We start from the raw sequence: 25,520 nt of genomic DNA on the forward strand, positions 1-25,520 counted from the left end.
TGTATTGAAAAGATCCAGAGTTACTTCCCTTGGCATTTCAGAGATAGAGATCCAGAATTACTTCCCTTGGTATTATAGAGGTAAAGATCCAGAGTTACTTGCCTTGTTATTTTAAAGTCAACAGATCCGGAGTAACTTCCCTTGGTATTTTGAGAGTGAACCCTTTGTAAATGGTCTTTTGTCGATGAATCGACTTATGTGTTGTAGTTTTATTCATATTAGGCCAAGGTACAACCGATTTCCCAAATGAAAAATTAAACAAAAATCTGATTCCTCAAAGGATTCTCTTGCTAGTCTATATGTTAACAGATTAATTTAGTTTTGGTGAAAATATCACAATGGCTTTTATAACAACATACTAGTGTTCAACAGTTTTCAATAAAACATAACAATGTACACACAATTGTATAGTATCTACATTTAACTATGCTACCACAAACAAACACACAACAAACACAGACATGATTTGCATAAATATTCCACATTTCATTTGCATAATTCGAGTAACAAATGTGGTTTGGGGGCTTACATACTTTAGTATCAAGGGCATAATTTGCCATAGATGTGTTGAATACTACAAAACAAATCCTTTAACAAAACTAATTCAAAACCTTATTTTCACCTGTCTCAATCATGATGTAAGTGGTCTTTCATCATGACAAGAAATGACAAGTGCCACAGTCCGATAACATCTTTAAAGTGACATATACTTTCAAACACAATTGTTACGTAACATAAACTTAACAAACTTGCATAATAAATAATAAATCACACATATTGTAGGTGGTTTTGCAAGTAGTGCAATGAATACAGTTATGTAATACTGTAACAGTTGGCTATTGCTAAGAAGCAGTGATTGTATATCGATCATTAACATGTTATCATTTCCATAACTGCCCAGTGTTTATATGTCAATATTTGCGCAATACGACAATCTCATGTCAAACACACGTTTCCTAACATGCATTGTTAAGTGGTGGTGCTTTGTCAACATGACATTTGCATTTGGGAAAATAAAAAAAAGGTAGGATTTAAATTTAAGTTTTAATTTTGATTTAGTTCTGTTTAATCAATTGACTCTCACATTCCGCATGTGCTCTGAGGGACTGAGCCAATATATGTAAATCCAAAGTTCTGTGTCGCTGGTTATTGTGAGCTGAGGTGTTTCTCTGTCGTCAAAGTTGCAATCCTTGTTTCAACCACTAATATTAGCAGAATGCAGCTTATTTTAATTTTGCCAAATATTCATTATTTCTGGGCCACAGGAATTGATCACCTATCAACAGAACATCCCATCTCATAATCGTTCCTGTGAATAGGTAGCTGTAGATAAACAGACAGAACATTAATACAGGCTCCTTGACGATTATTACATCTTAAGTAAACAGAAGTGGAAAGAATGGCTAGATTTGAAAACTTACTGTCTTTCAAACTTCACTTTGGAAGATAACTATGAGTTGAGGGAAAATGAAAAATGAAAAAAGTTCAAAATTAATTCAACCCAACCACCTCTTATGATTTTATCAGCCAATCAGGAAACAGTAGACAACTAGTGGGTGGGCCTATTTTTTATTTGTTTAATGAAACTTTCAGGCAGAAATGTTAGATGAAGCCATGGAATTCACTTGCAACTTGTTTATTTGGGCATCATTTAGTTTAATGCTTGCAGACACAATACTGGGTGAATAGATAGTGAAAGAATCCATCAATCCTCGGATATTGTAGCGGAAGTGAGGTGTGATGACTCCCGCGTGAGGGTCTTATCATCACCTGGTGTATCGGCTTCTCTGATTGGTGGAGTCTGACGGACAGAGGACCCTGAGGGACTCTGGGGAGGTTCTGACGGAGAAAAATTGAATAAACAGATAAGAACTTGTGTACAGGTAATTGTATATATGAAATGTCTTTTGACCTCTTTTGCCCATATATCAGTCAGTCAGCGAGTTGGGTTTAACGCCGCCTTTAACAGTATTCAATTTGTATCACGGCGTGTCAGCTTAATGTTCATGTGGGAGGAAAGCCCGAAGTGATGCAGGTCTTAGACATTTAAAACTTCGGTGAAACCCACGAGCACAGGTATGGTGCTGACAAACCCACCCGTGCCCCTGCCCATATATCAACAAAGTGGACATTGTCAAGAACTAGTTTTATGGTTGGTTTGTTTCTTTGTTGTTTTACTCCGCACTCAGCAATATTCCAGCTATATGGCAGCGGTCTGTAAATAATCAAGTCTGGACCAGACAATCCAGTGATTAATATCATGAGCATCGATCCACACAATTGGGATATATGACATGCTTCAACCAAGTCAGCAAGCCTGACTACCCAATCCTGTTAGTCGCCTCTTACGACAAGCATAGTCACCTTTTACGGCAAGCATGGGTTGCTGAAGACTAGTTTTATGGAACTGTATTTGCTGTTAAGAGGGCTCTAGGCGCTTAGAAAATTGACAGAGGCAGAGGAGTGAGTGAGTGAGTGAGTGAGTATGGTTTTACGCCGCTTTTAGCAATATTCCAGCAATATCACGGCGGAGGACACCAGAAATGGGCTTCACACATTGTACCCATGTCGGGAATCGAACCCGGGTCTTCGGCGTGATGAGCGAACGCTTTAACCACTAGGCTACCCGACCGCCCCCTGTCTTCTATAGGGAGAGTGACATGAGTAGCATACCTGTTCCTCCTATTGGGGGTAATGGGGGGCTCCGGGGGTGACGCAGAGACCGTGGTATCTCCATGTCGGTGTCGGACAGACGCACCTTCTTCATCCCAGCACTGGACGGATGCTGTGGGGTGGTTGGGGGCACGGAGTCTCGGTGGGTACCTGGATGACAGAGTGAGAGAGTGAGTGAGTGAGTGGTTGGGGGCACGGAGTCTCGGTGGGTACTTGGGTGACAGAGTGAGAGAGTGAGTGAGTGAGTGGTTGGGGGCACGGAGTCTCGGTGGGTACCTGGGTGACAGAGTGAGTGAGAGAGTGAGTGAGTGGTTGGGGGCACGGAGTCTCGGTGGGTACCTGGATAACAGAGTGAGAGAGTGAGTGAGTGAGTGGTTGAGTGAGGGGTTGAGTGAGTGAGTGGTTGAGTGAGTGGTTGAGTGAGTGAGTGAGTGGTTGAGTGAGTGGTTGAGTGAGTGAGTGAGTGGTTGAGTGAGTGGTTGATTGAGTGTTTGAGTGAATGAGTGAGTGAGTGAGTGAGTGAGTCCTGGGTGGTCCCACAGGCTGGGGGTCTGTCTGATGTCTGACACAGTCAGCAGGTGGGCAAGTCTTTGAATGAGACTTTGAGTTAGTGGTTGAGTGGTGAGTGATTGAGTGAGTGGTTGAGTGAATGGTTGAGTGAGTGGTTGAGTGAGTGGTTGAGTGGTTGAGTGAGTGGTTGAGTGAGTGGTTGAGTGGTTGAGTGAGTGGTTGAGTGAGTGTTTGAGTGAATGAGTGAGTGAGTGAGTGAGTCCTGGACTGCTGGGTGGTCCCACAGGCTGGGGGTCTGTCTGATGTCTGACACAGTCAGCAGGTGGGCAAGTCTTTGAATGAGACTTTGAGTTAGTGGTTGAGTGGTGAGTGATTGAGTGAGTGGTTGAGTGAATGGTTGAGTGGTTGAGTGAGTGGTTGAGTGAGTGGTTGAGTGGTTGAGTGAGTGGTTGAGTGAGTGGTTGAGTGGTTGAGTGAGTGGTTGAGTGAGTGTTTGAGTGAATGAGTGAGTGAGTGAGTGAGTGAGTCCTGGGTGGTCCCACAGGCTGGCGGTCTGTCTGATGTCTGACACAGTCAGCAGGTGGGCAAGTCTTTGAATGAGACTTTGAGTTAGTGGTTGAGTGGTGAGTGATTGAGTGAGTGGTTGAGTGAATGGTTGAGTGAGTGGTTGAGTGAGTGGTTGAGTGGTTGAGTGAGTGGTTGAGTGAGTGGTTGAGTGAGTGGTTGAGTGAATGAGTGAGTGAGTGAGTGAGTCCTGGACTGCTGGGTGGTCCCACAGGCTGGGGGTCTGTCTGATGTCTGACACAGTCAGCAGGTGGGCAAGTCTTTGAATGAGACTTTGAGTTAGTGGTTGAGTGGTGAGTGATTGAGTGAGTGGTTGAGTGAATGGTTGAGTGGTTGAGTGAGTGGTTGAGTGAGTGGTTGAGTGGTTGAGTGAGTGGTTGAGTGAGTGGTTGAGTGGTTGAGTGAGTGGTTGAGTGAGTGTTTGAGTGAATGAGTGAGTGAGTGAGTGAGTGAGTCCTGGGTGGTCCCACAGGCTGGCGGTCTGTCTGATGTCTGACACAGTCAGCAGGTGGGCAAGTCTTTGAATGAGACTTTGAGTTAGTGGTTGAGTGGTGAGTGATTGAGTGAGTGGTTGAGTGAATGGTTGAGTGAGTGGTTGAGTGAGTGGTTGAGTGGTTGAGTGAGTGGTTGAGTGAGTGGTTGAGTGAGTGGTTGAGTGAGTGTTTGAGTGAATGAGTGAGTGAGTGAGTGAGTCCTGGACTGCTGGGTGGTCCCACAGGCTGGGGGTCTGTCTGATGTCTGACACAGTCAGCAGGTGGGCAAGTCTTTGAATGAGACTTTGAGTTAGTGGTTGAGTGGTTGAGTGGTTGAGTGGTTGAGTGGTTGAGTGAGTGAGTGAGTGAGTGAGTGGATGGGAGGAAGAAGACTTGTACTAATTGGTGACACCCTCACCCGACCTCAATTGAAGGAGTAGGAGTTTGGAGTGAGTGAGTGAGTGAGTAAGTAAGTGAATTCAACAGTGCAATCAACATTATAATATGGGCAATGATGCACACTGTATGGGTTATTGTGACACACCGTCACCATGACTCAAACCATGACTCAAACCAGTTCAGTCACCTCTTTCGACAAGCATCAGAATGCAGGGACCTATTAACAACCACGGCCCCAAAAGTTGCTGACAAAAAGGAATTGCTCACATTTGTTGCCCGATTCAACATACCGTTAGTAATAAGAGCCCAGGTCGCTCTCAAAATTAGAAATAGGGGGCTTTTATTAGAATATTATTTTGGTGAAAAAAAAACAGAGTTGGAAGATCTTAAATTTCGTGGTTTATGCTGACAGCCTGAAATGTTTACATACGACAGATATATTTTTTCAGAATTTAATTGCCCATAATTAAGGGTGCACATAACACAGGAGTGTGTTTTATACACAAATAAATAAGTCCTGTGTACATTGATCAATCGGAAAGGGTGCTGATTGGGATTGTTCACATGTCAATATATTTGCAAATATCGCCGTGGATGCTTATTAGATTGGGGCGCTTATTACGTCGAATACGGTAATCATATTGTTTTTTAAGGCTTGAGTGAGTGAGTGAGTGAGTATGGTTTTACGCCGCTTTTAGCAATATTCCAGCAATATCACGGTTGGGGACACCAGAAATGGGCTTCACACATTGTACCAATGTCAAGAATCGAACACGGGTCACGAACAACGCTTAAAACCACCCGACCCCCCTTTTTAAGGCTTGAAAATGAATCTGATCTCACACAAACATGTGTATTTCAGGATAAGAAAAAACACACTTATAAAATCTGAGAATGGTTAACTCTATCACAGTAGGATTTACTTTTGAAAACCTTTTTGAATCTGAGCCGAAAATTAGTTTATAAAGTGAACCTTTTTGGGTGTATTCAAAAGTGCAGTAAAGTGCATTATATCACGAAGGGGAAACCAGAAATGGGCTTCAAACATTGTAACCATGTGTGGAATCAAACCTGAGCCTTCGGTGTGACAAGCGAACACTTTAACCACTCAGCTACCCACCCGGTGTGCTGAAGTAGATCACAGTACCGACTTATTTAGCAATTGCTGTCTTGAACAGACCTGAAGCTGATCTCGGTCTACTGGAGTTTGTGGTGGTGGTTGGCGTGGCAACAGGACGGTTGACTGTCACATATGATCGCAAGTTGTTCTGTGAAGCGTTGACCAATCTGTCCTCTGTCATTGGCTGTGGAAGGCGGGAACTGAAGGACAATTGAAGAACATGTTCTGATTATAACTTTCCAAAATATTCCATAGCTTCAGACCGGTGTGAAAAGAGCAGACCAATAATTTGTTAAAGGTGATAACTTTGCACCACATATCTCATCTTCCAGAGACAAGGGCGTTTCCACCCTTGCAGAATGAGGCTGCAGTTCCGGTGTTACATTTTGGCTGAACTAACAAGTCCATGCATGGTCCAATCAAAATCGAACGAACTAGACATCCGGTTCTTAAATAACATGGATTTCAACGTGCAGATTTCAGTCGACTGCAGGATTTACAAAGCATGTGTACCGTCAACTAGGCGTTGACAGATATTTTGCAAATGTTTTCATGTTTTTAATCAAGGTGCTCAAATGATCTGATGCACTTCGTGGGGAAAGGCGCCTTTTATTACAATACCAATCTTGATTAGTAATCAGATCGTTTGACTGGGTGATGCCATTTTGTTTGAAGCAAATGCAAGTGATATGCGATTGAATCTGATTGGTCAACAGGAGGGAAATAGAAGGAACATAACTCATAATAGCCACTGGTGGCGCTACGATAGAGCCTGGAAATTCCAGCCTAGTTCGGCTAGGGTGGAAACTGGACTTTTATAGTTAGTTAACGCCCTTGCATTGGGAAGATGCACATATCCCTATCTAGAACATATTTTTGTCTTTTTTGCTTTATATTTTTGCTATTATTTTTTGTACTTCAGCTTCCAAATCTTTGCATATTGACCAAAATTAATCCCACAACATGAAGACAAAAGGTATCTTTCCTAAAGTCATAAATATTTCAAGAAAACAGACAAAAGACTGAATTGACCAATCAAAAGCATTGTTACTATTACCTGATGTTGTTCTGACCAATCAGCATCCTGTTTATATCCAGCTCTAGTATCCTGGGGGTGTTGTACAGACTGAGGGGGTCGGCTGGCACATGTTTAGCATGTGACGACGAGAACTGAAACAGCAACTTCCAGTCAATTATCAGACAAAAGGGGACCACCTTCCGTGGCCTAGTGGTAGAGCACCCACGCGGAGAGCGGAAGGTCCGGGGTTCCCAAGACAGGAATACAATTTGAGAAACAAATAACAAATCAATAATGGACTGCTCTAAGCGCTGTCTGCCCTGTTGTAGATATCTACTCACACTCCACGTTTGCCGAGGAGCTTGTCCCACCCAAGACATGGACGCGCCCGCTACTCCTCCAGGGTCTCCCTCCAGGGGGCGCAGAGGCTCTGGGTGTGAGGTGGTCGATGCTGAGCTGATCTGGAAGTGATGGTAAACTTGTAAATATCCTGACAGTAGCTACATGTGTTACTCCTCCAGCAGTGTTCAACATTGAGGATGAAGATCCAGGGTTTATGGCATAGTCCTCATGTTAAAGACTAGTAACCGGGGACGAAGGCGATGCTAAACACATCAGAGATCCAAGCATCCTCCTTTATATCTTACACTGCTTCAGTGTTGGTTTATCATGAAGATATGTACCATATCACAACTTGACTATGGAGATACGTATCATATCACATTTTTACTATGAAGATATGTATCATATCACAGTTTTACTATGAAGATATGTATCATATCACAATTTTACTCTGGCGATACGTATCATATCATTGTATTATGGAGATATGTATCATATCAACTGTACTATGGAGATATGTATCATATCACAACTTTACTATAAAGATATGTATCATATCCCGATTTTACTCTGACGATATGTATCATATCAACTTTACTATGGAGATATGTATCATATCACAATTTCTACTCCGGCGATATGTATCGTATCCCAATTGTTTGATGGAGATATGTATCATATCACAACTTAACCATGCAGACATGTATCACATCACAACTTTACTATCGAGATAAGTATAATATCACAACTTTACTGTGGAGATATGTATCATATCATATCTTTTCCATGGAGATACTTTACTTTGGAGGTGTGTATCGCAAAACAACATGACTATCAAGATACATATGATATGAACTCTACGACATACTGTATTCAACATTATAAGCACTCAGGGCGCTCTCAAAATTAGAAATAGGGGGCTCTTATTAGAATATTATTTTGGTGGAAAAAACAGAGTTGAAAGATAAATTTCGTGGTTTATACTGACAGCCTGAAATGTTTATGTACGACAGATATATTTTTCCAGAATTTAACTGCCAATAATTAAGGGTGCATATAACACATGAGTGCGTATTATATGCGAATAAATGTCTTGTGTACATTGATCAATCGGGAGGGGTGCTAATTGGGATTGTTCACTAGCCAATATAATAGCAAATATTGCCGTGGGCGCTTATTAGAGCGGGGGGCTTATTACTTCGAATATGGTAACTGCAATTCCAACATTTCCATATGCCCCAACACATGTGCACAGCACCATGTTATCGAGCAAGGAGCATAAGATCAATGAAGAAAAGTTAGCTCACCTTGTGGTATGCCCGACTGCCATCCAGGGGTCGGATGTGGGAGGAGGGGGTGGGCGCGGGGGCCATGGAGCTGGCCGTCTCACGGATGGGGGAGGCCCGAAGAGGCCGGCCCGGGCGGGACAACTTCCCCACATACTTCTGCTTCATCTCTCTGTAGGGAAAATGAACAGGATTCAACAGCTACATCATTACCATGATTCTACTGGGATCTGACAGCCTATCCTGGTGCTACTAAGGGAAGCAACTCTGCACGGTGAATTGCAAGCACCGTAACACATATGGGCCACCATGACGTGTCCCAAAATAATCTGAGACACCAATTTTAAGACCTTTCAAGGCAATGATCACATAAAAACTAAAATATATAATATAAAATATATTTGTGCATTCTTACCATTTTTGTTGTCTATACCGTATTAAAATATTAATGTTTCCCGATCAAGGTATGGACTTATCCTCTGCTACATGTTGTCCTTGTTCATAATTAGAGAAAATCATGATTGCAATATCTTGATTTAGCAATGGAAGTGCCAAGTTCAAGGCATTCTATCAATGTTTAAGGTCAGTGGGTCATACAGATGTCAGTTTGAAATTGACTACAAACTTATCAAGGACTACAAACAGCTAATGTGCATTCAAACACAAAGAAGACAAAAAAAAGTTCAAGTTAGGGGTCCAAATCACTGTCTGTGGAGTTCTGCTGTGTGGCATCAGGCAATAATATACAAATAATTACTATTGATGAGGTCAATTTGTGAAAACAAGGGCCCGGGGACCCAGCCCCTGAGGTGCTTTGACTGGACCGAGGCCAAAGGGGTCAGATCGATATCGGGGTTGACATTGAAATGTAATGTTTTGTCACGTGGTGCGAATAGGGGTACAACAATCTCATTAAAATCAGATCTTAGTTCTCACTACTGCTAAACAAAGATCTGAGGACATCCCATTACGGGTCACGTCAGACCGACCTTGCGCGAACTTTGACCGACCAATGGAATGACCAATCAGAAGGCAGCTTTCTCGTGCTTTACGGCACTAATTTCAAATTGGCGACTACGCTTCGAAACATATTTTGACAAATTCTCGATTACAAATTTTAAACCTGAACAAAAGAACATTCAGGAATGGCTAATAAATGGTCTAGATTGTATGGATTCAGTCGTTAAACCCATGACTATTTTTCGGAATATCCCGTGTTAAAATTTTCGAGGTTGCATGATTAGAAATCACATTCCGACTGTCACTTTCATAATCTGGTAAGCGACGCTCTGATTGGTCGGATGAAAGTCGTTCTGACGTGAACCCTAATGGGATGTCTTCAGATCTTTGTTTAGCCATAGCGAGAACTAAGGTCTGATTTTAATGAGATTGGGAGTACAAAAAACACTTTTGTATGCAAATTATGTGAGTGTCATTTGCTACCACTAGGGCATGACATGTTTACCCTTTTCGTGAACATCTGATGTCAGTGATCAATTCATATAGTTTTCACTGCTATTTTACCTATGAATGGAATCTGTTTCAGAAGGGTTTGTTTGTTTGTTGTTTAACGCCGCACTCAGCAATATTCCAGCTTTATGACGGCGGTCTGTAAATAATCGAGTCTGGACCAGACAATCCAGTGATTGACATCATGAGCATCGATCCACGCAATTGGGATAGATGACATGTTTCAATCAAGTCAGCGAGCCTGACCACCCGATCCCCTTAGTCGCCTTTTACAACAAGCAAAGTCGCCTTTTACGGCAAGCATGGGTTGCTGAAGACCTATTCTACCCGGGAATCTTTAATTCAGAAGGGAGTGGTGGGGTAGCCTAGTGGTTATAGCGTTTGCTTATTACGCCAATGACCCGGGTTCGATTCCCAACATAGGTACAATGTGTGAAGCCCATTTCTGGTTCCCCTGCAGTGATATTCTGGAATATTGCTAAAAGCGGCGAAAACAATACTCACTCACTGACTCACTGTTTCAGCAGATAATTTAATTGTTTTCTATTTACCTGCCCCTGAAAGAGTACATGGGCTTGATGAGGAAGAGTCCGGACTCCTGTTCGATGGAGTCCAGCGTCTCCATCAAAATACTGGCCAGCTTCAGTCTCTCCGCACCCATGTCATCCATATGCTCCGCCCACTTCCGCGCTCGCTGAAACACAAGCATCTCATTGTCACTTCAAACACAAAAATCTGTAATGGCAAACACTTCTGCCAATAGTTATCTGATAACTGTTTGTTGGTTTTGTTTGTTGTTTAACAGCACACTCAGCTATATGATGGTGGTCTGTACATAATCGAGTCTGGACAAGACAATCAAGTGATTGACACTAAGAGCGTCGATACGATGACATGCATCAATGAGCTGACCACCCGATCCCGTTAGTCGCCTCTTACGACAAGCATAGTCGCCTTTTTATTGCAAGCATGGGTTGCTGAAGACCAATTCTAACCTAGAACTTCACGGGTTTACCTCATTTTGTAGAGCCTCCATCTTGTCCAGCACTTCGAAAACATTTTCATTCAGACTCTCGCTTTTCTTTACATTTTCTGAAATAGACAAAATCATTGATGACAACAACGACAATGTTGATGACTACATCAAGCCATACTGCACTCAGTCCTCGGAAAGGATTAACCTCACAACTATTATTTTCACAAAACATTCAGGACATCCAGCCTGTTAAGCGAATAATCATTTGATTCAGTATCTTCTGTTTCCAGCCCTCAAGAATATCAACTGGTTGCAAATAATTGGTGCCCAAAATTTTCATTTGAGTAAATATTGGAAATTTAGGCTTAAAATATAAACGAATTGGTTCTCAGGCAATGACTTTAGTGCGGCCGGGTGGTGTTTTTTTTTTTGCTGCTTGTTCAAACTGGTATGTAACCAAATATATAGTTGTGTACCATCAACCTGGGTAAGGGCCTCCCTACATGAACAAGCATACTAACTCCAATTGCTGCCATGACCATAACACGAGATGCACAGTAAAGTAGTCCGCGTGTAAAGGGAAGTAAAAATTATAAAAATGGAAATATAAACGAAACGTGCGGCAGACTTTATGATGATGCAGGCGGTGCCTGAGAACCATGACTATTTTTTTAGCCTTAAATATAATATTTCATATGATCATTCTCCCCTTGTGGGTACTATTTACCAGAGAACCCATAATCAGATCACGTTTGGATTTCAGAGATAATCTCTAAAATAAAAGTTTGCAGGTCGTCGTCAGGAACCTGTGTGTCTCAAGTGTCATCTGGCACTTGACAGTCTAAACATCTGCACATAGCAACGAGGCAGTATACTCCCCAGGGAGCTGAGTAGGAAACATTAACATCGCTACACTCACCTTCTTCGGCTTGAATGCGATATTACCAGGATACCTAGAGTGTTCCTATGTGCCCTTTTAGACTGAGTGTTATGCCACTAACAACTACATTTGCAATATAAGTTGTAATTTACAAAATCTGCCACTTTCCGTGCATGCTTGCCATAAAAGGCGACTATGCTTGTCGTAAAAGGCGACTAACGGGATCGGGTGGTCAGGCTCGCTGACTTGGTTGATGCATGTCATCGATCCCAATTGCGTGGATTGATGCTCATGATATTAATCACTGGATTGTCTGGTCCAGACTCGATTATTTACAGACCGCCGTCATATAGCTGGAATATTGCTGAGTGTGGCGTTAAACAACAAATCAACCAACCAACCATTTTCTGTGCCCTTTAAAGTGACTCATATATGGTTATCAAAGTCCATATGGTTGTCCGGGGCAGTGTGGTGGCCTTGTGGTTAAAGCGTTGACTTGTGACGCCGAAGACCTGGGTTTGATTCGCGATATGGGAAAAAAATAAATGAAGCCCATTTCTTGTGTCCCTTGCCATGATATTGGTGGAAAATTGCTAAAAGTGTCATAAAATCACTCTCTCTCTCTCTCACACTCACACTCACACACACACACACACACACACACACACACACTCACACTCACACACACATGGTTGTCCAATTTAGTTTCCAAAGTATATTTATTACAGGTTTCATATTGTAAAGTTTATCACAAGCAATTATTGTCAAATATGATTTCTAAGTGCCTCCTGCATTATTATTATTATCATCATCATCATTCTTCTTCTTCTTATTATTATTATTTTGACCATTAGCCATGATCTCACCTTCTATGGCCTTCATGCGGCAGTGGTGTATGTACTTCCTGGCCAGATGGGCGAGTCTCTGGGCCGGCAGACTCACATACTGGTTCATCTGGCCCACAGCGTCCTGCACAGGAGAGAAGTGGCACAAGATGACTACCCGTGATCCTCAATAAATTCTTCCTTCACTATCCACATATTACACCTACATTTGGTCTGTCTTACAGACCCTGATACAAATATATATCAAATACAGCCCATGCAAGTCTATAATGTTTGGCAAGTCTAGATTACTGCAGTATCTGAAAATGAAGAGAGTCACTGGGCTCCCTTTTATTATATTTTTATTAAGATAACTGAACAACTGTTTTTTCTGTACGATATGTTCATTTCAGAGACTAGATGTTAGTCTAACCTCCATTCTACAATGATAGATAACTTTGACCGATCTGCCATAGCTTCATTACCTCACAATCTCCATATTGCTTATTGCCAGTTTACACAGAAAGTCACATGCTGATGAGCTTGGATGCAAGAAGCAACCACAAGCCTCCTTTGAACATGTTCAGTACAGATCACACTAATTATAGTAAGAGACAGAATTTATGGATGTGTCAACTTTTGTATTATGAGGAACACATCGTTTCGGATAGTCTGTCATACAGACCCTGATACAAATATATCCAATACAGCCTATGCAAGTCTATAATGTTTGGCAAGTCCAGATTACTGCAGTATTGAAGAGAGTCTCTGGGCTCCTTTTTCTTAATTTTTTTTTAAGATAATTTATAAACTGTTTTTTTGTGTGTAAGATATGTTGATGTTAGTCTACAATTCAGGGTATATGCTTACTTCTTCATCCTTCAACTCATTCACCTGATGAGGGGGCACGAGTGGCCAGTCGTCTAAGTCGTCGCGATTCGCTGTGCAGAGTTGCGTCCCTTGGGCTCGCCAGAAACCTATGATTGTGGGTTCGAATCCTTGTTCGCCCCAATTATGTTTCTAGGTTTGTCAGCACCATACCCGTGCTCGTGGGTTTCACTGAAGTGGTAAACGTCTGAGACCTGCATCACTTCGGGCGTTCCTCCCACATTAAGCTGACACGCCGCGATATAACTGTGATACTGTTAAAAGCGGCGTTAAACCCAACTCACTCACTCACTCACCTGATAAAAGAGGAAGCATATACTCTGAGACATTGTGTTCCTCACAATAAAGAAGTCTACATCCACAATTTCTCTCTTGTGTGAACCACTTCCAAATGCCATTCAAAGATTAAATATCATGTTTTACAATTGCAACAATTCAAGGCATGATCGTCTGGCACTGTAGTTTCTCTGTTTATTTAGCTTTGAACGTATTCATACACATATGGAACACTTAACTTCAAGGCCTTTTCAAGGCTTTTCAAGGCTTTTCAAGGCTGACAACTGTTATTGTGGGTTATTAGCCTTAAAAGCAGTACGACCATCACACATTTTCAAACAAGATTTATTTTTCATCCAACAAAAATAAATTAACTCTGTCATGAACTCTTTAGGGTCTTTGGCACACAAATCTATCACTGTGATAAATCTCACTTAAACATCTTTGGTACATACATGTATTTTTGTGTGCTTTAATATTTTGATCAACAAATATGTGTCACTTTGTACAAGTTCAAGCTTTTCAAGCCATTTTGGTGATTGTCAAGGCTTTTCAAGGTTGAAACTAAATAGCAAGGCTTTTTTAAGAGAGACTTTATTATAATTCAAGGCTTTTACAAGCCTGTACGAGACCATATTTAAGCTAATATTCTATAACTCCACTTCTGTGACCTGGACCTCACCTTGTACCTCTCTGGTCCAAGTCGGTCGTCTAACACAGCTTTCTTCATGATTTTGGCGTTCCTCTCGGAGTCAAGTCTTGTGAACATCACTGATGTCTCCGGAGATGGTATCTGCTGCAACCTCTGTCAGACATATACATACATAATTGTTCACTTGGGAATATATTTTGCATTTAAGGACATTTAATTTAAAATTTTTAAGTTAATACCTCCATAAATGAAAAAATATGTTTCAGTATATTCTTATACATAATTAAGTCCACAATAAGAACTTAATGGACAACGTATTTAAGCATAACATAAACAATTGTAGACAACAATATGCAATCACTGACATGCATCAATCAAGTCAACGAGCCTGACCACCCGATCCTGTTAGTCGTCTCTTACGACAATCATAATTGCCTTTTACAGGAACCATGGGTTGCTGAAGATTTATTCTACCCCGGATCTTCGAGGGTCTCATAACTACTGAAACTCCCTTGCAGTATTATGGACAGTGCAAATACCTCTACAAAAAATAATTCCAGTAGCTATGACTTCAAATAAAATACAAGAAAGGAGCTCAACTTACCTGTTGCAGAACTGGCGTTGCTGACCTTGATCTTTTGGCTGTCTTACCAAGGGTAGACAACTCTCGCTGAAGGTCATTGATAGTGTCCTGCATCTCCATCATGACCACGGTGTTGTGCCTGGAGTGAGTGAGTGAGTGTGGTCAGGGAACACAACATGATAATACTGCAATCTCACACAACATGACCAACAAGATTCACACACAGCGATCAACCAGATTCACACATGACCAACTAGATTCACACAACATGACCAACCAGATTCACAAACCATGACCAACCAGATTCACACATGACCAACTAGATTCACACAACATGACCAACCAGATTCACACACCATGACCAACCAGATTCACACACCATGACCAACCAGATTCACACACCATGACCAACCAGATTCACACACCATGACAACCAGATTCACACAACATGACCAACCAGATTCACACACCATGACCAACCAGATTCACACACCATGACCAACCAGATTCACACACCATGACAACCAGATTCACACAACATGACCAACCAGATTCACACACCATGACCAACCAGATTCACACACCATGACAACCAGATTCACACAACATGACCAACCAGATTCACACAACATGACCAACCAGATTCACACATGACCAACCAGATTCACACATGACCAACCATGCAATCTCACACATGAACAACCAATCTCACACATGAACAATCAATCTTACCAGAACAAATTACAATGTAAGTTCAAATATGCAATTTCTAAACTTTCTAATTTACATTTTTATGCAGCAATTATGAAATAAAATAGCAACACCACAAGTTTTCAGTGAGTACATTAAGAGTTTCACTGTTATTAGCAGCATGACTACAGGGTGAGACTGTATGATGCTAGGTGAATGTTTGGCAGGGAAGCTCCACATCCTGCAGGTGCTTGCCATTGACCCCCCTGCATCAATGTGACAAACCATGAATCATCGACAGAGTGAATGGGATTTCATCACATAATCATCGGATTCTGGCAGAACTAAGGGAAGCTACTCTGAACAGCAAATTGAGACTGGACCATACATGGTCATAATGATGAGGTAAGGTGACATTAAATGGGGGTTTAATTTCATGTTCAAAATTATGCACTTATATAAAGAGAGAGCTCTGTGCGCGCGTGCGTGTGTGCGTGCGTGTGTGCGTGTGTGTGTCTGTGTGCTGCTTCAATGGCAGTTCAACATGGATACTTAACTCCTAGCCAACCAGACCTTGTTTTATCCCCTTAATGCTGAGCGCCGGTAACAAGTACCATCCTTTACCGTCTTTTGGTATGAGGTGAGGTGAAATGGGGTTTAATGTCTATGAATGCTGTATTCGCTCAGAGACCATATACCGGTATATGGTGAGGTGAGGTGAAATAGGGTTTAATGTCGCGTCCAGGATTATTGCACTTATATTGCGACGTGCGTGCGTGCGTGCGTGTGTATGTGTGTATGTGTGTGCTTGTACTAGTCAGGACTGATGCTGATTTATAGTGCTAGCACACTGAGATACCATGCCCCAGTTTATCATGAATACCCCACTCAGACACAGTATACTGACTCTGAGCCGACCAGTCCTTGTTTTAGCCCCTTAATGCCGAGCGCCAGACAGGGTAACAACAAGTACCATTTTTTAACGTCTTTAGGTATGACGTGGCCAGGGATCTCACCCCGGACCTTCCGCTCTCCGCGCGGACGCTCTACCACTAGACCACGGAGGCGGTCCTCTTTTGGTATGATACAGCCGGAGACTCTCTATTCACTAAACCAGGAAGGAGGTCTACGCCTTATTGAAGTGATACTCTTATAATGTACCAGTGCAGAGCCGGGATGTTTTTACTATAGAAGTGGAGGTGGTATGACCTGGCCGAGGATCCAGCCACCGACCTTCTCTCTGGGCAGGCACTCAAGATCACAATGCTAATGCTGCTGCTGAAGACTTACCTCAACTGCTCTTCATGCTTCTTGCTCTCTTCTTCAAACTGTTCATTTCTGGAAAACAAACATTGTCCACATACAATCATCACAAGATATAAACAGGAATATGTCACTTCAAGGATCAATGTTGTCACCTTGTACTATAAAGCAGAGGTTACCAATGGATAGGACTCTATATTGGCCAAACATTTGTTGTCTTGTTTCTTTGTTTAATGCCGCACTCAGCAATATTCCAGCTATATGACGGTTGTCTGTAAATAATCGAGTCTGGACCAGACAATCCAGTGATTGACATCATGAGCATCGTTCCATGCAATTGGGATAGGATCACATGCATCAACCAAGTCAGCGAGCCTGACCACCCGATCCCGTTAGTTGCTTCTTACGAAGCAATTACGTAGTCATGGATACAGGGGAGATAATGTGAGATAAAAATAACTTAGGTGTTTCCACGTTTTGTCAATCAATTTTGAAGGGAAACATCATTTGTGAATGAATTTCTGTGTAGATTTAGGTTAAATGATACAAATTATAACGAAATGTGTTATATTTATTTTAGCCAATATACCGGAACACAGAATAAAATATTGCCACATATATCGCATGAAAAGTGGATTGCGGTATACTGCTATACTGGTAAGGCTAAAAAAATAATAACCTTGGTTCTCAGGCACCAGCGCATTATCATTAATTATGCCGCACGTTTCATTTTATATTTATTTTTTTTAAAATATTAAAAATCCTTTTTCCTGAAAACAATACAATCTCATATAGCACACAGTTACCCCCCTTTACATGCGCACTGCTTTACTGCACATCTCGTGTTATGGTAATGGTGGCAATAGGAGTTTGTATGCTTGTTTCGGGAGGGAGGCTCTTTCCCAGGTTGATGGTACACAACTGTTTATCTCTTTCCACACTAGTTTGAACAACCAACAAAAAACAACAACCACCGCCCGCACTATATTTTCAAAAGTCATTGTCTGAGAACCAATTCTTTCATTTTTTTTAAGCCTAATACTGTGCAGTCCTACCCAGGGACATCCATTCATCAAGAATCAGAACTTGTCTGATCTTGGTTCCAAATATGGTAATAAATATCAAGAATATGAAACATCGCCACTGTCTACTTACAGCCTCTCGTACTGTTCTTGCAACTCTCGGACAGAAGAGGAAGTCTTCTGGTCGCTGCTCTGGGACCGCTGGCTCCCCCTGGTGGAGGGGAAGGCGTGCTGCACACTGTCCATGGTCTCCTCGTGTGTCAGTGTTCCTTTGGTGGGGTCGCGGGATATGTTCAGGGAAGACACGGGAGGGTCCTGGTAAACATGTTAACATAGAATCTGTTACTGTGGTATGGAAGCCTTTTAGGGTCATTTGGTTTTTTACTTTTTTTCCCTGGAAAGTTGAAATTTCAAGATACATTCTAAGTTGAAATTTCAAGATAAAGATCTTGAAATTTCAAGATTATAACTTGAAATTTCAACTTATGTATAAGGAAATTTCAACATGGCATCTTGAAATTTCAACTAAGTATTTTGAAATTTCAACATAGCATCTTAAAATTTCAATTTGGTATCTTGAAATTTCAAGATAGTAAGTTGAAATTTCAAGGATTGATCTGAAATTTTTAACTTATTATCTTGAAATTTCAAGATCCTTATCTTAAAATTTCAACTTAGTGTCTTGAAATTTCAAATTAGTATCTTGAAATTTCATATTAGTATCTTGAAATTTCAAGAAAAAAACAAAAAAAACAAATGGCCCTAAAGGGCGTCCATACTGTGTTTTTTTCTGTGGATAGAGTTTGGTTTAAAGCTGCTTTGAACAGTATTCCAGTGATATCTGTGCATGTCAGCTTGATGTTGGAGAGAACCCTAAAGTGATGAAGGTCTTACACGTTTACCTATTTACTAGAACCCACGAGCACGGGTATGGCGCTAGCAAACCGAGAAACATAATCAGAGTAAAACATGACTTGAGTCCACAATCACTTGATTCAGGCACAGCATTTGCAGCTCCTCAGATGCCTGGGCCACCAGTTCCCCTGCTCAGGGAGAGGAGGCTAGAGGCGAGGTGAGGTGAAATGGGGTTTAACATCGCGTACAAGATTATTCCACTTACATAGCGACATGCATTCACATGTGGGTAGCTGCTTGCACTAGTCAGGACTGATGCCGATTTTATAGTGCTAGCACACTGAGATACCATGCCGCAGTTTAACATGAATACCCCACTGAGACACAGTATACTGACTCCAAGCCGACCAGTCCTTGTTTTAGCCCCTTAATGCCGAGCGCCAGGCAGGGTAACAACAAGTACCATCTTTTTGCGTCTTTTGGTATGACGCGGCCAGGGATCGAACCCCGGACTTTCCGCTCTCCGGGCGGACGCTCTACCACTAAACCATGGAGGTGGTCTGAGGAGGCTAGAGACTTGAGCACTACTTCACACTCACCCGATCATATACCAGGATATTGTTGAGGAGATTTCCTATTTCCTCCAGCACTGAAATGAAAGATTCAATACTGAGTACAGAGACACACTTGCTCTCAGTTAGGTTTTACTGTTGATGTCAATATCAGCTATTTCCGCACTCAGAAATTTTCAGCTATATAAACAGCGGTCTGTAAATAATTGGGTCTGGACCAGACAATGAAGTGATTGACATCATGACCATCGATTCATGTAATACGATAACATGCATCAGCCAAGTCATTGAGCCTGACCACCTGATCCCGTAAGTCGCCTGTTACGGCAATTCTTGCCCGGATCTTCACGGGTTATCTCGATACAGCCATGGCTGACTAACTGAAGTAGATGTTGTGTGCCTTACACAAGGTGCCTGGATACAGCCCTGGCTGACTGACTGAAGTAGATGTTGTGTGCCTTACACTAGGTGCCTGGATACAGCCCTGGCTGACTTACTGAAGTAGATGTTGTGTGCCTTAAACTGGGTGCCTGTATACAGCCCTGGCTGACTTACTGAAGTAGATGTTGTGTGCCTTACACTAGGTGCCTGGATACAGCCCTAGCTGACTGACTGAAGTAGATGTTGTGTGCCTTACACTAGGTGCCTGGATACAGCCCTGGCTGACTTACTGAAGTAGATGTTGTGTGCCTTACACTAGGTGCCTGGATACAGCCCTAGCTGACTGACTGAAGTAGATGTTGTGTGCCTTACACTAGGTGCCTGGATACAGCCCTGGCTGACTTACTGAAGTAGATGTTGTGTGCCTTATACTGGGTGCCTGGAAACAGCCCTGGCTGACTTACTGAAGTAGATGTTGTGTGCCATGTTGTTTATCTGGGGTTGTATTTTGACAGATTTGTCCAACCGGAGAACGTCCAGATCTGACAGAATCTGACTGGCCGACATCAGCTCTGAAATTAAACATGACACACCAAGGTGTAGAGACGATAGAGTTCATAAAAACGAAGCTGAATATACATTTGTATTTCTTGCCTTTCGATCCTAATGGCTCGTTTCAAGTATCTCAAGTACAGTTCCACACAAACTCAGCAATAATTGCAACCACTAGCACCAAGCAGGCATGCATACATTTTGAGTGAGTGAGTTGTGTTTAACGCCGCTTTTAACAGTATTCCAGTTATATCGCGGTGTGTCAGCTAAATGGGGGAGGAAAGCCCCAAGTGATGCAGGTCACAGACGTTTACCACTTCGGTGAAACCCAGGAGCACGGGTATGGTGCTGACAAACCTAGAAACATAATTGCGGTGAACCGGGATTCGAACCCACAAACATAGGTTTCTGGCGAGCCCAAGGGACACAACTCTGCACAGCGAATCGCTGCGCCTTAGATGACTGGGCCACCCGTGCCCCCCATACATTTTGAAGTCACATATATATATTACAACCAAGTCAAAGGTTCCTCAACAGAATCGTAATTATGACTTTATTTTAACAAAAATGTTTTGAAAATACGAGAAAGGCCAAAATTTGAGAACAACTCAGGAATAAATCCTCAAATTAGGGTTAAAATATACTTCTACATATATATAATTCTGGCCTAAAATTCTTGAAATAAAAATATAGAATGTGATCTCGATTCATTTTTGAAAGATTTATACCTTTGTCCAAGGATGGTTACTACTGTTGCCATGGAAACATTGGTATTAAGCATCAATGAAAAGTATCCAACAAAAAGGTACTGCAGTCATGCTACCTTTGTCCATGAGGATTTTGCCGAGCTGGTCTTTAAACTGCACCACTCCTTCATACACCTGGAGAAAGTCCTGGACCACAGGGTGGTCCCACAGGCTGGGGGTCTGTCTGAAACAGTGAGTGAGTGAGTGAGTGAGTGAGTGAGTGAGTGAGTGAGGAGGTGGGTGGGTGGGTGAGTGAGTGAGTGAGTGAGTGGATATGTGGGTGAGTGAGTGAGTGAGTGAGTGAGTGAGTGAATGGATATGTGGGTTTGTGAGTAGGTAGGTGAGTGAGTGGGTAGGTGAGTGAGTTAGTGGATATGTGGGTGAGTGAGTGAGTGAATGGATATGTGGGTGTGAGTGGGTAGGTGATTGAGTTAGTGGATATGTGGGTGAGTGAGTGAGTGGATATGTGGGTGAGTGAGTGGATATGTGGGTGAGTGAGTGGGTAGGTGAGTGAGTGAGTGGATATGTTGGTGAGTGAGTGAGTGAGTGAGTGAGTGAGTGGATATGTGGGTGGGTGAGTGAGTAGATGACTGGGTGAGTGAGTGGATATGTGGGTTTTAGAGTGAGTGAGTGGACATGTGGGTGTGTGAGTTAGTGAGTGAATTAGTGAGTGTGTGGATATGTGGGTGAGGGAGTGAGTGAGTGGATGAGTGAGTGGATATGTGGGTGAGTGAGTGGTTAGGTGAGTGAGTGGTTAGGTGAGTAAGTTAGTGGATATGTGGGTGAGTGAGTTAGTGAGTGAATATGTGAGTGAGTGAGTGAGTGAGTGAGTGAGTGAGTGAGCAATATAACAGCAGCTTGTAAGTTGTCGCCATGTGTATGCTCCAGGCTCACCTGGCATCTGTGATGCTGACGAGTGTGTCGTCCCTCTTCATCCCGGGTGGAGGTGACGTCCCGATGTCCAGTGTCTTGTGTCTGTACTCCTCTGAGAGAGAGAAAATAAGACGTTGTAACATCGCATTGTAACATCGCACTGTAACATCGCACTGTAACATCACTCTGTTACATCACACTAATTTATGGGTACCTATATTTACTTCAATGATAGCTGTCCTAAATCTGCTGTCACTTGAAGAGATACACTAAACTTAGATGGGCATCATCGACTATAGGGATGGGTAATGGATGTTTAAGGTGTATCCAGTATTTTACAATGCACAAGATTGAATTGCGATACCTATCACAATGTATATTGAATAAATCTAAATTTTAAAACACCAGCGTATGAAATGAAGTTCACACAGGAAACAAATAAAGATGCTGGTACGCCGTAATGTTTGTAATCTACTTTATTCATTTTATTCAAAATTTCATTCAATATTGTTCAAAAACTTTCGGCTTGAAGTGATCACACAGCTCAACATTATTTACAATCTCATTATCGCTGAACAAAGATCTAGGGACATCCCATTACGGGTCACGTCAGAACGATCTTTCATCCGACCAATCAACACGTCGCTTACCAGATCGTGAAAGTGACAGTCGGAATGTGTTTTCTAATCATACAACCTTGAAAAGGTTAACACGGGGTATTCCGAACGACTGTTACGGCCCGTACGACTGTTTCCGTTAAAATAATCTATCTATCTCTCGCCTGGTGGGATAAACATTTGAGCAGAGGAGGCGTTGCACAGTACTTGGGAAGCACTGCCATACAATTGCAACCATATATTAGGTATTCCGGAATGTTCTTTTGTTCAGTTTTCAAAATTTTAATCGAGAACTGTGTCAACATATCTTTCAAGCGTAGTCTGAAATAGAAGTCGCCAGGTTGAAACGAGTGCCGTAAAGCTCTGACTCTTTGACTCTTCAAAAGACACACTTGTAGTTTTTGACTATTTTATGTCAACATAAAGTTTTCACGATCGCGAGCCTCGACGATGACAGGTCAAACTGTTCCACACAAATATTCGGCAATAGTGATCAGCTGTGTCAATGTGCTATGCTTATGTTTTAAATATATATATAGTAAAAGCTGCAACTAAAATAAGATGATACTGGAATATATTATTCCTAATAAACAAAGTTTCAGATACAATTCTTCCGGAAAAATCACTGCATCAAATTTCTTGAAGTTATATCACTGGGTAATTCTTAACTATACTGGTAGATTGGGAGAAAACGCGTGTACGGTACAGCTGATTGCTGTTTCAAGCTTAGTTTACGAGAAAATACACACAGTAATATTAACCTCTGCATGTAAAACAATGCCTGGCAGAACAAGAAAAACAATTTGAACAGTAAATCAACATGTTCAGTGATTTTTTACCTCAGATTTCAAATTTGTACCAAACCAAGTTTTTTGTACCTGAATTTGCTGAAGACGTACGATGTCATATTTTTCTGAGCATGATACCAGAATTCGAAAAATCTTCCAAAATATGGAATATTCATTCAATAAACAATCTCATTAAAATCAGATCTTAGCTAGCTATGCTAAACAAAGATCTGAGGAAATTCCATTAAGGGTCACGTCAGAACGACCTTTCATCCAACCAATCAGAGCATCGCTTACCAGATCATGAAAGTGACAGTCAAAATGTGTTTTCTAATCATGCAACCACGACATATTTAACACGGGGTATTCTGAACGACAGATACGGGTTTTATGATTATATCCATACATTTTAGACCATTTATAAGCCATTCCAGACTGTTCTTCTTATCAGTTATAATTTTTTTTAATCGAGAATACGTCAAAATATGTTTCGAAGCATAGTCGCCAGTTTGAAACTAGTGTCGTAAAGCTCGAGAAAGCTGCCTTCTGATTGGCTGATGTCAATTTCTTGTCAGTCATTTCACTGGTCGGTCAAAATTCGCAAAAGGTCGTTTGTTTAGCGGTAGCGAAAACTAAGATCTGATTCTAATGAGATTGTTTAATAAATATACAAGGATGCATGCTCCGGATGCATGCTCTGGATGCACACTCCAGGTGCAAGCCCCAGGTATTTGGCAAGTGTATAACAATAAACACACGATAAATACTGCTATCTAAAATCAACTGATATACCAAGCATTAAAATAAAATATTGTGATACGTTACGTTGAAAGAGTGAACCTCCGTTTACCGATATATCTGTTATATCGTGCACCCCTAGCATCCACCACTAACCTTTCAGGTCGTCCGGTAGAGTAACATCATCTTCATCATCGAGATGAAGAGTATCTTCCTCCATGGACCGTGGGGTTGGCAGCACCATTCCCGGGGACTTTGTCCGTCTTTCATCCACAACTTTTTTCGTTTCCACCAACTTTTGGCGGAACTGATTCCGAAGCGAGGCCCTGCTACGTGCTGACGATGCTCGAATGTCTTCCTCAGCGGTCACATCTACCTTACCCGGTGACTGTGAAACACACATGGCATAAACAAGCTGAATATACCGTTCACCATCAGCATAGTCTAACAGTATCATCATCATTTCAAACAGGGATAAATTATATCTGAATCTTCCAAACCTGCTCCATATTTTCATTCAAAGGGTGCAGCATTATGGTCTGTGTCTGTGCAACATTTTATTGTTTTACGGATGCGTCAAAGTCCAAATGTTGAAAAAATATAAAAATACAAATTACTACTTTTTTCATCAATGCTGCTTTACCTAAAAAATGCATAAAAATTCAAACAAAAATAGATATCTTTTCCTCGTCGAGTGAAAAGCAAAGGTAAGTCACATGAATATGACATGAATATCGTTATATTGCCACTTTGTTACTCCAGAATATTTTTTTTTATACCTACCCAACTTTTTAGGAAAAAAGTCAAGTAAAACAAAATCTGTGAGGTTTTTATTTTAAGTTGCCTACCTCAATTTTGAAATGAGTTTGAAATCCGTAACATAGGAAATAACAAAAATGTCGCCTTAAGGGCAAACGTTTAGGTCTTAATAATAGTTTCATTCCTAAAATCACTTCGTATCCACAATATTTATTTGGAGAGATATTAACATAAGCCTTATAGTCTTGTTTACTGATCCAGACTCAATGAATAATAATGACTTTAAACAATATATGAAAATATGTACTCAAATTTATAAAACTACAAAATATGCTAATTCATGTGAAACATTAGCTTGTTTTATCAGTGATAAACAATCCTATTAATCATTAGTGTATGAGCAGCATTGCAATAGGTATAAAAGCATATATGATAGGCAGAATATCATCTTTCCCTAACTGGTACAACATTAGGGGTATAGGATAAAGCAAACAATTTGACATCATGCATAAATCAAACATATTATATTGCTAAGGATGTAATACAGCTATATGTATTCATGCAGTTAGATCACAATCTGAAATAAATTTTGCAGCATTAATGTATCTAATATGCAGCATGCAAATAATTCGTACAGAATATTTTTAATATGTTTTGAAAGTTTTTGTTTTTGTTACCTGTGCTATGTACTACGTCATATCATCCAGGGCCGTTCTACACACTGTTTGTA

The 25,520-nt window shown here is 41.4% G+C and overlaps 1 protein-coding gene across 5 annotated transcripts in view; it reads right to left on the reverse strand.

Moving 5' to 3' along the window:
• Positions 1–305: 305 nt before the first annotated feature.
• LOC124117142 (myosin-9-like) overlaps positions 306–25,520 on the reverse strand; it is a 124,648-nt gene continuing 99,433 nt past the window's right edge. For all 5 annotated transcript variants that reach the window (XM_048395304.1, XM_048395303.1, XM_048395306.1 and 2 more), the window contains 18 exons: positions 24,188–24,419; positions 21,910–22,000; positions 21,093–21,199; positions 20,182–20,289; positions 19,364–19,413; positions 18,043–18,224; positions 16,915–16,962; positions 14,956–15,073; positions 14,382–14,504; positions 12,578–12,680; positions 10,871–10,947; positions 10,407–10,549; positions 8,407–8,557; positions 7,099–7,218; positions 6,797–6,909; positions 5,800–5,939; positions 2,674–2,823; positions 306–1,839 (listed from right to left, as the gene is read on the reverse strand). In XM_048395304.1, the coding sequence (XP_048251261.1) occupies positions 1,706–1,839; positions 2,674–2,823; positions 5,800–5,939; positions 6,797–6,909; positions 7,099–7,218; positions 8,407–8,557; positions 10,407–10,549; positions 10,871–10,947; positions 12,578–12,680; positions 14,382–14,504; positions 14,956–15,073; positions 16,915–16,962; positions 18,043–18,224; positions 19,364–19,413; positions 20,182–20,289; positions 21,093–21,199; positions 21,910–22,000; positions 24,188–24,419 (2,190 nt within the window). In that variant the 3' untranslated portion in view covers positions 306–1,705. The remainder of the gene's footprint in view (positions 1,840–2,673; positions 2,824–5,799; positions 5,940–6,796; positions 6,910–7,098; positions 7,219–8,406; positions 8,558–10,406; positions 10,550–10,870; positions 10,948–12,577; positions 12,681–14,381; positions 14,505–14,955; positions 15,074–16,914; positions 16,963–18,042; positions 18,225–19,363; positions 19,414–20,181; positions 20,290–21,092; positions 21,200–21,909; positions 22,001–24,187; positions 24,420–25,520) is intronic.

The sequence above is a fragment of the Haliotis rufescens genome, unplaced genomic scaffold (genome assembly GCF_023055435.1).
Source record: "Haliotis rufescens isolate VD_foot unplaced genomic scaffold, xgHalRufe1.0.p SCAF_14, whole genome shotgun sequence".
Taxonomy (NCBI): Eukaryota; Metazoa; Mollusca; class Gastropoda; order Lepetellida; family Haliotidae; genus Haliotis; species Haliotis rufescens.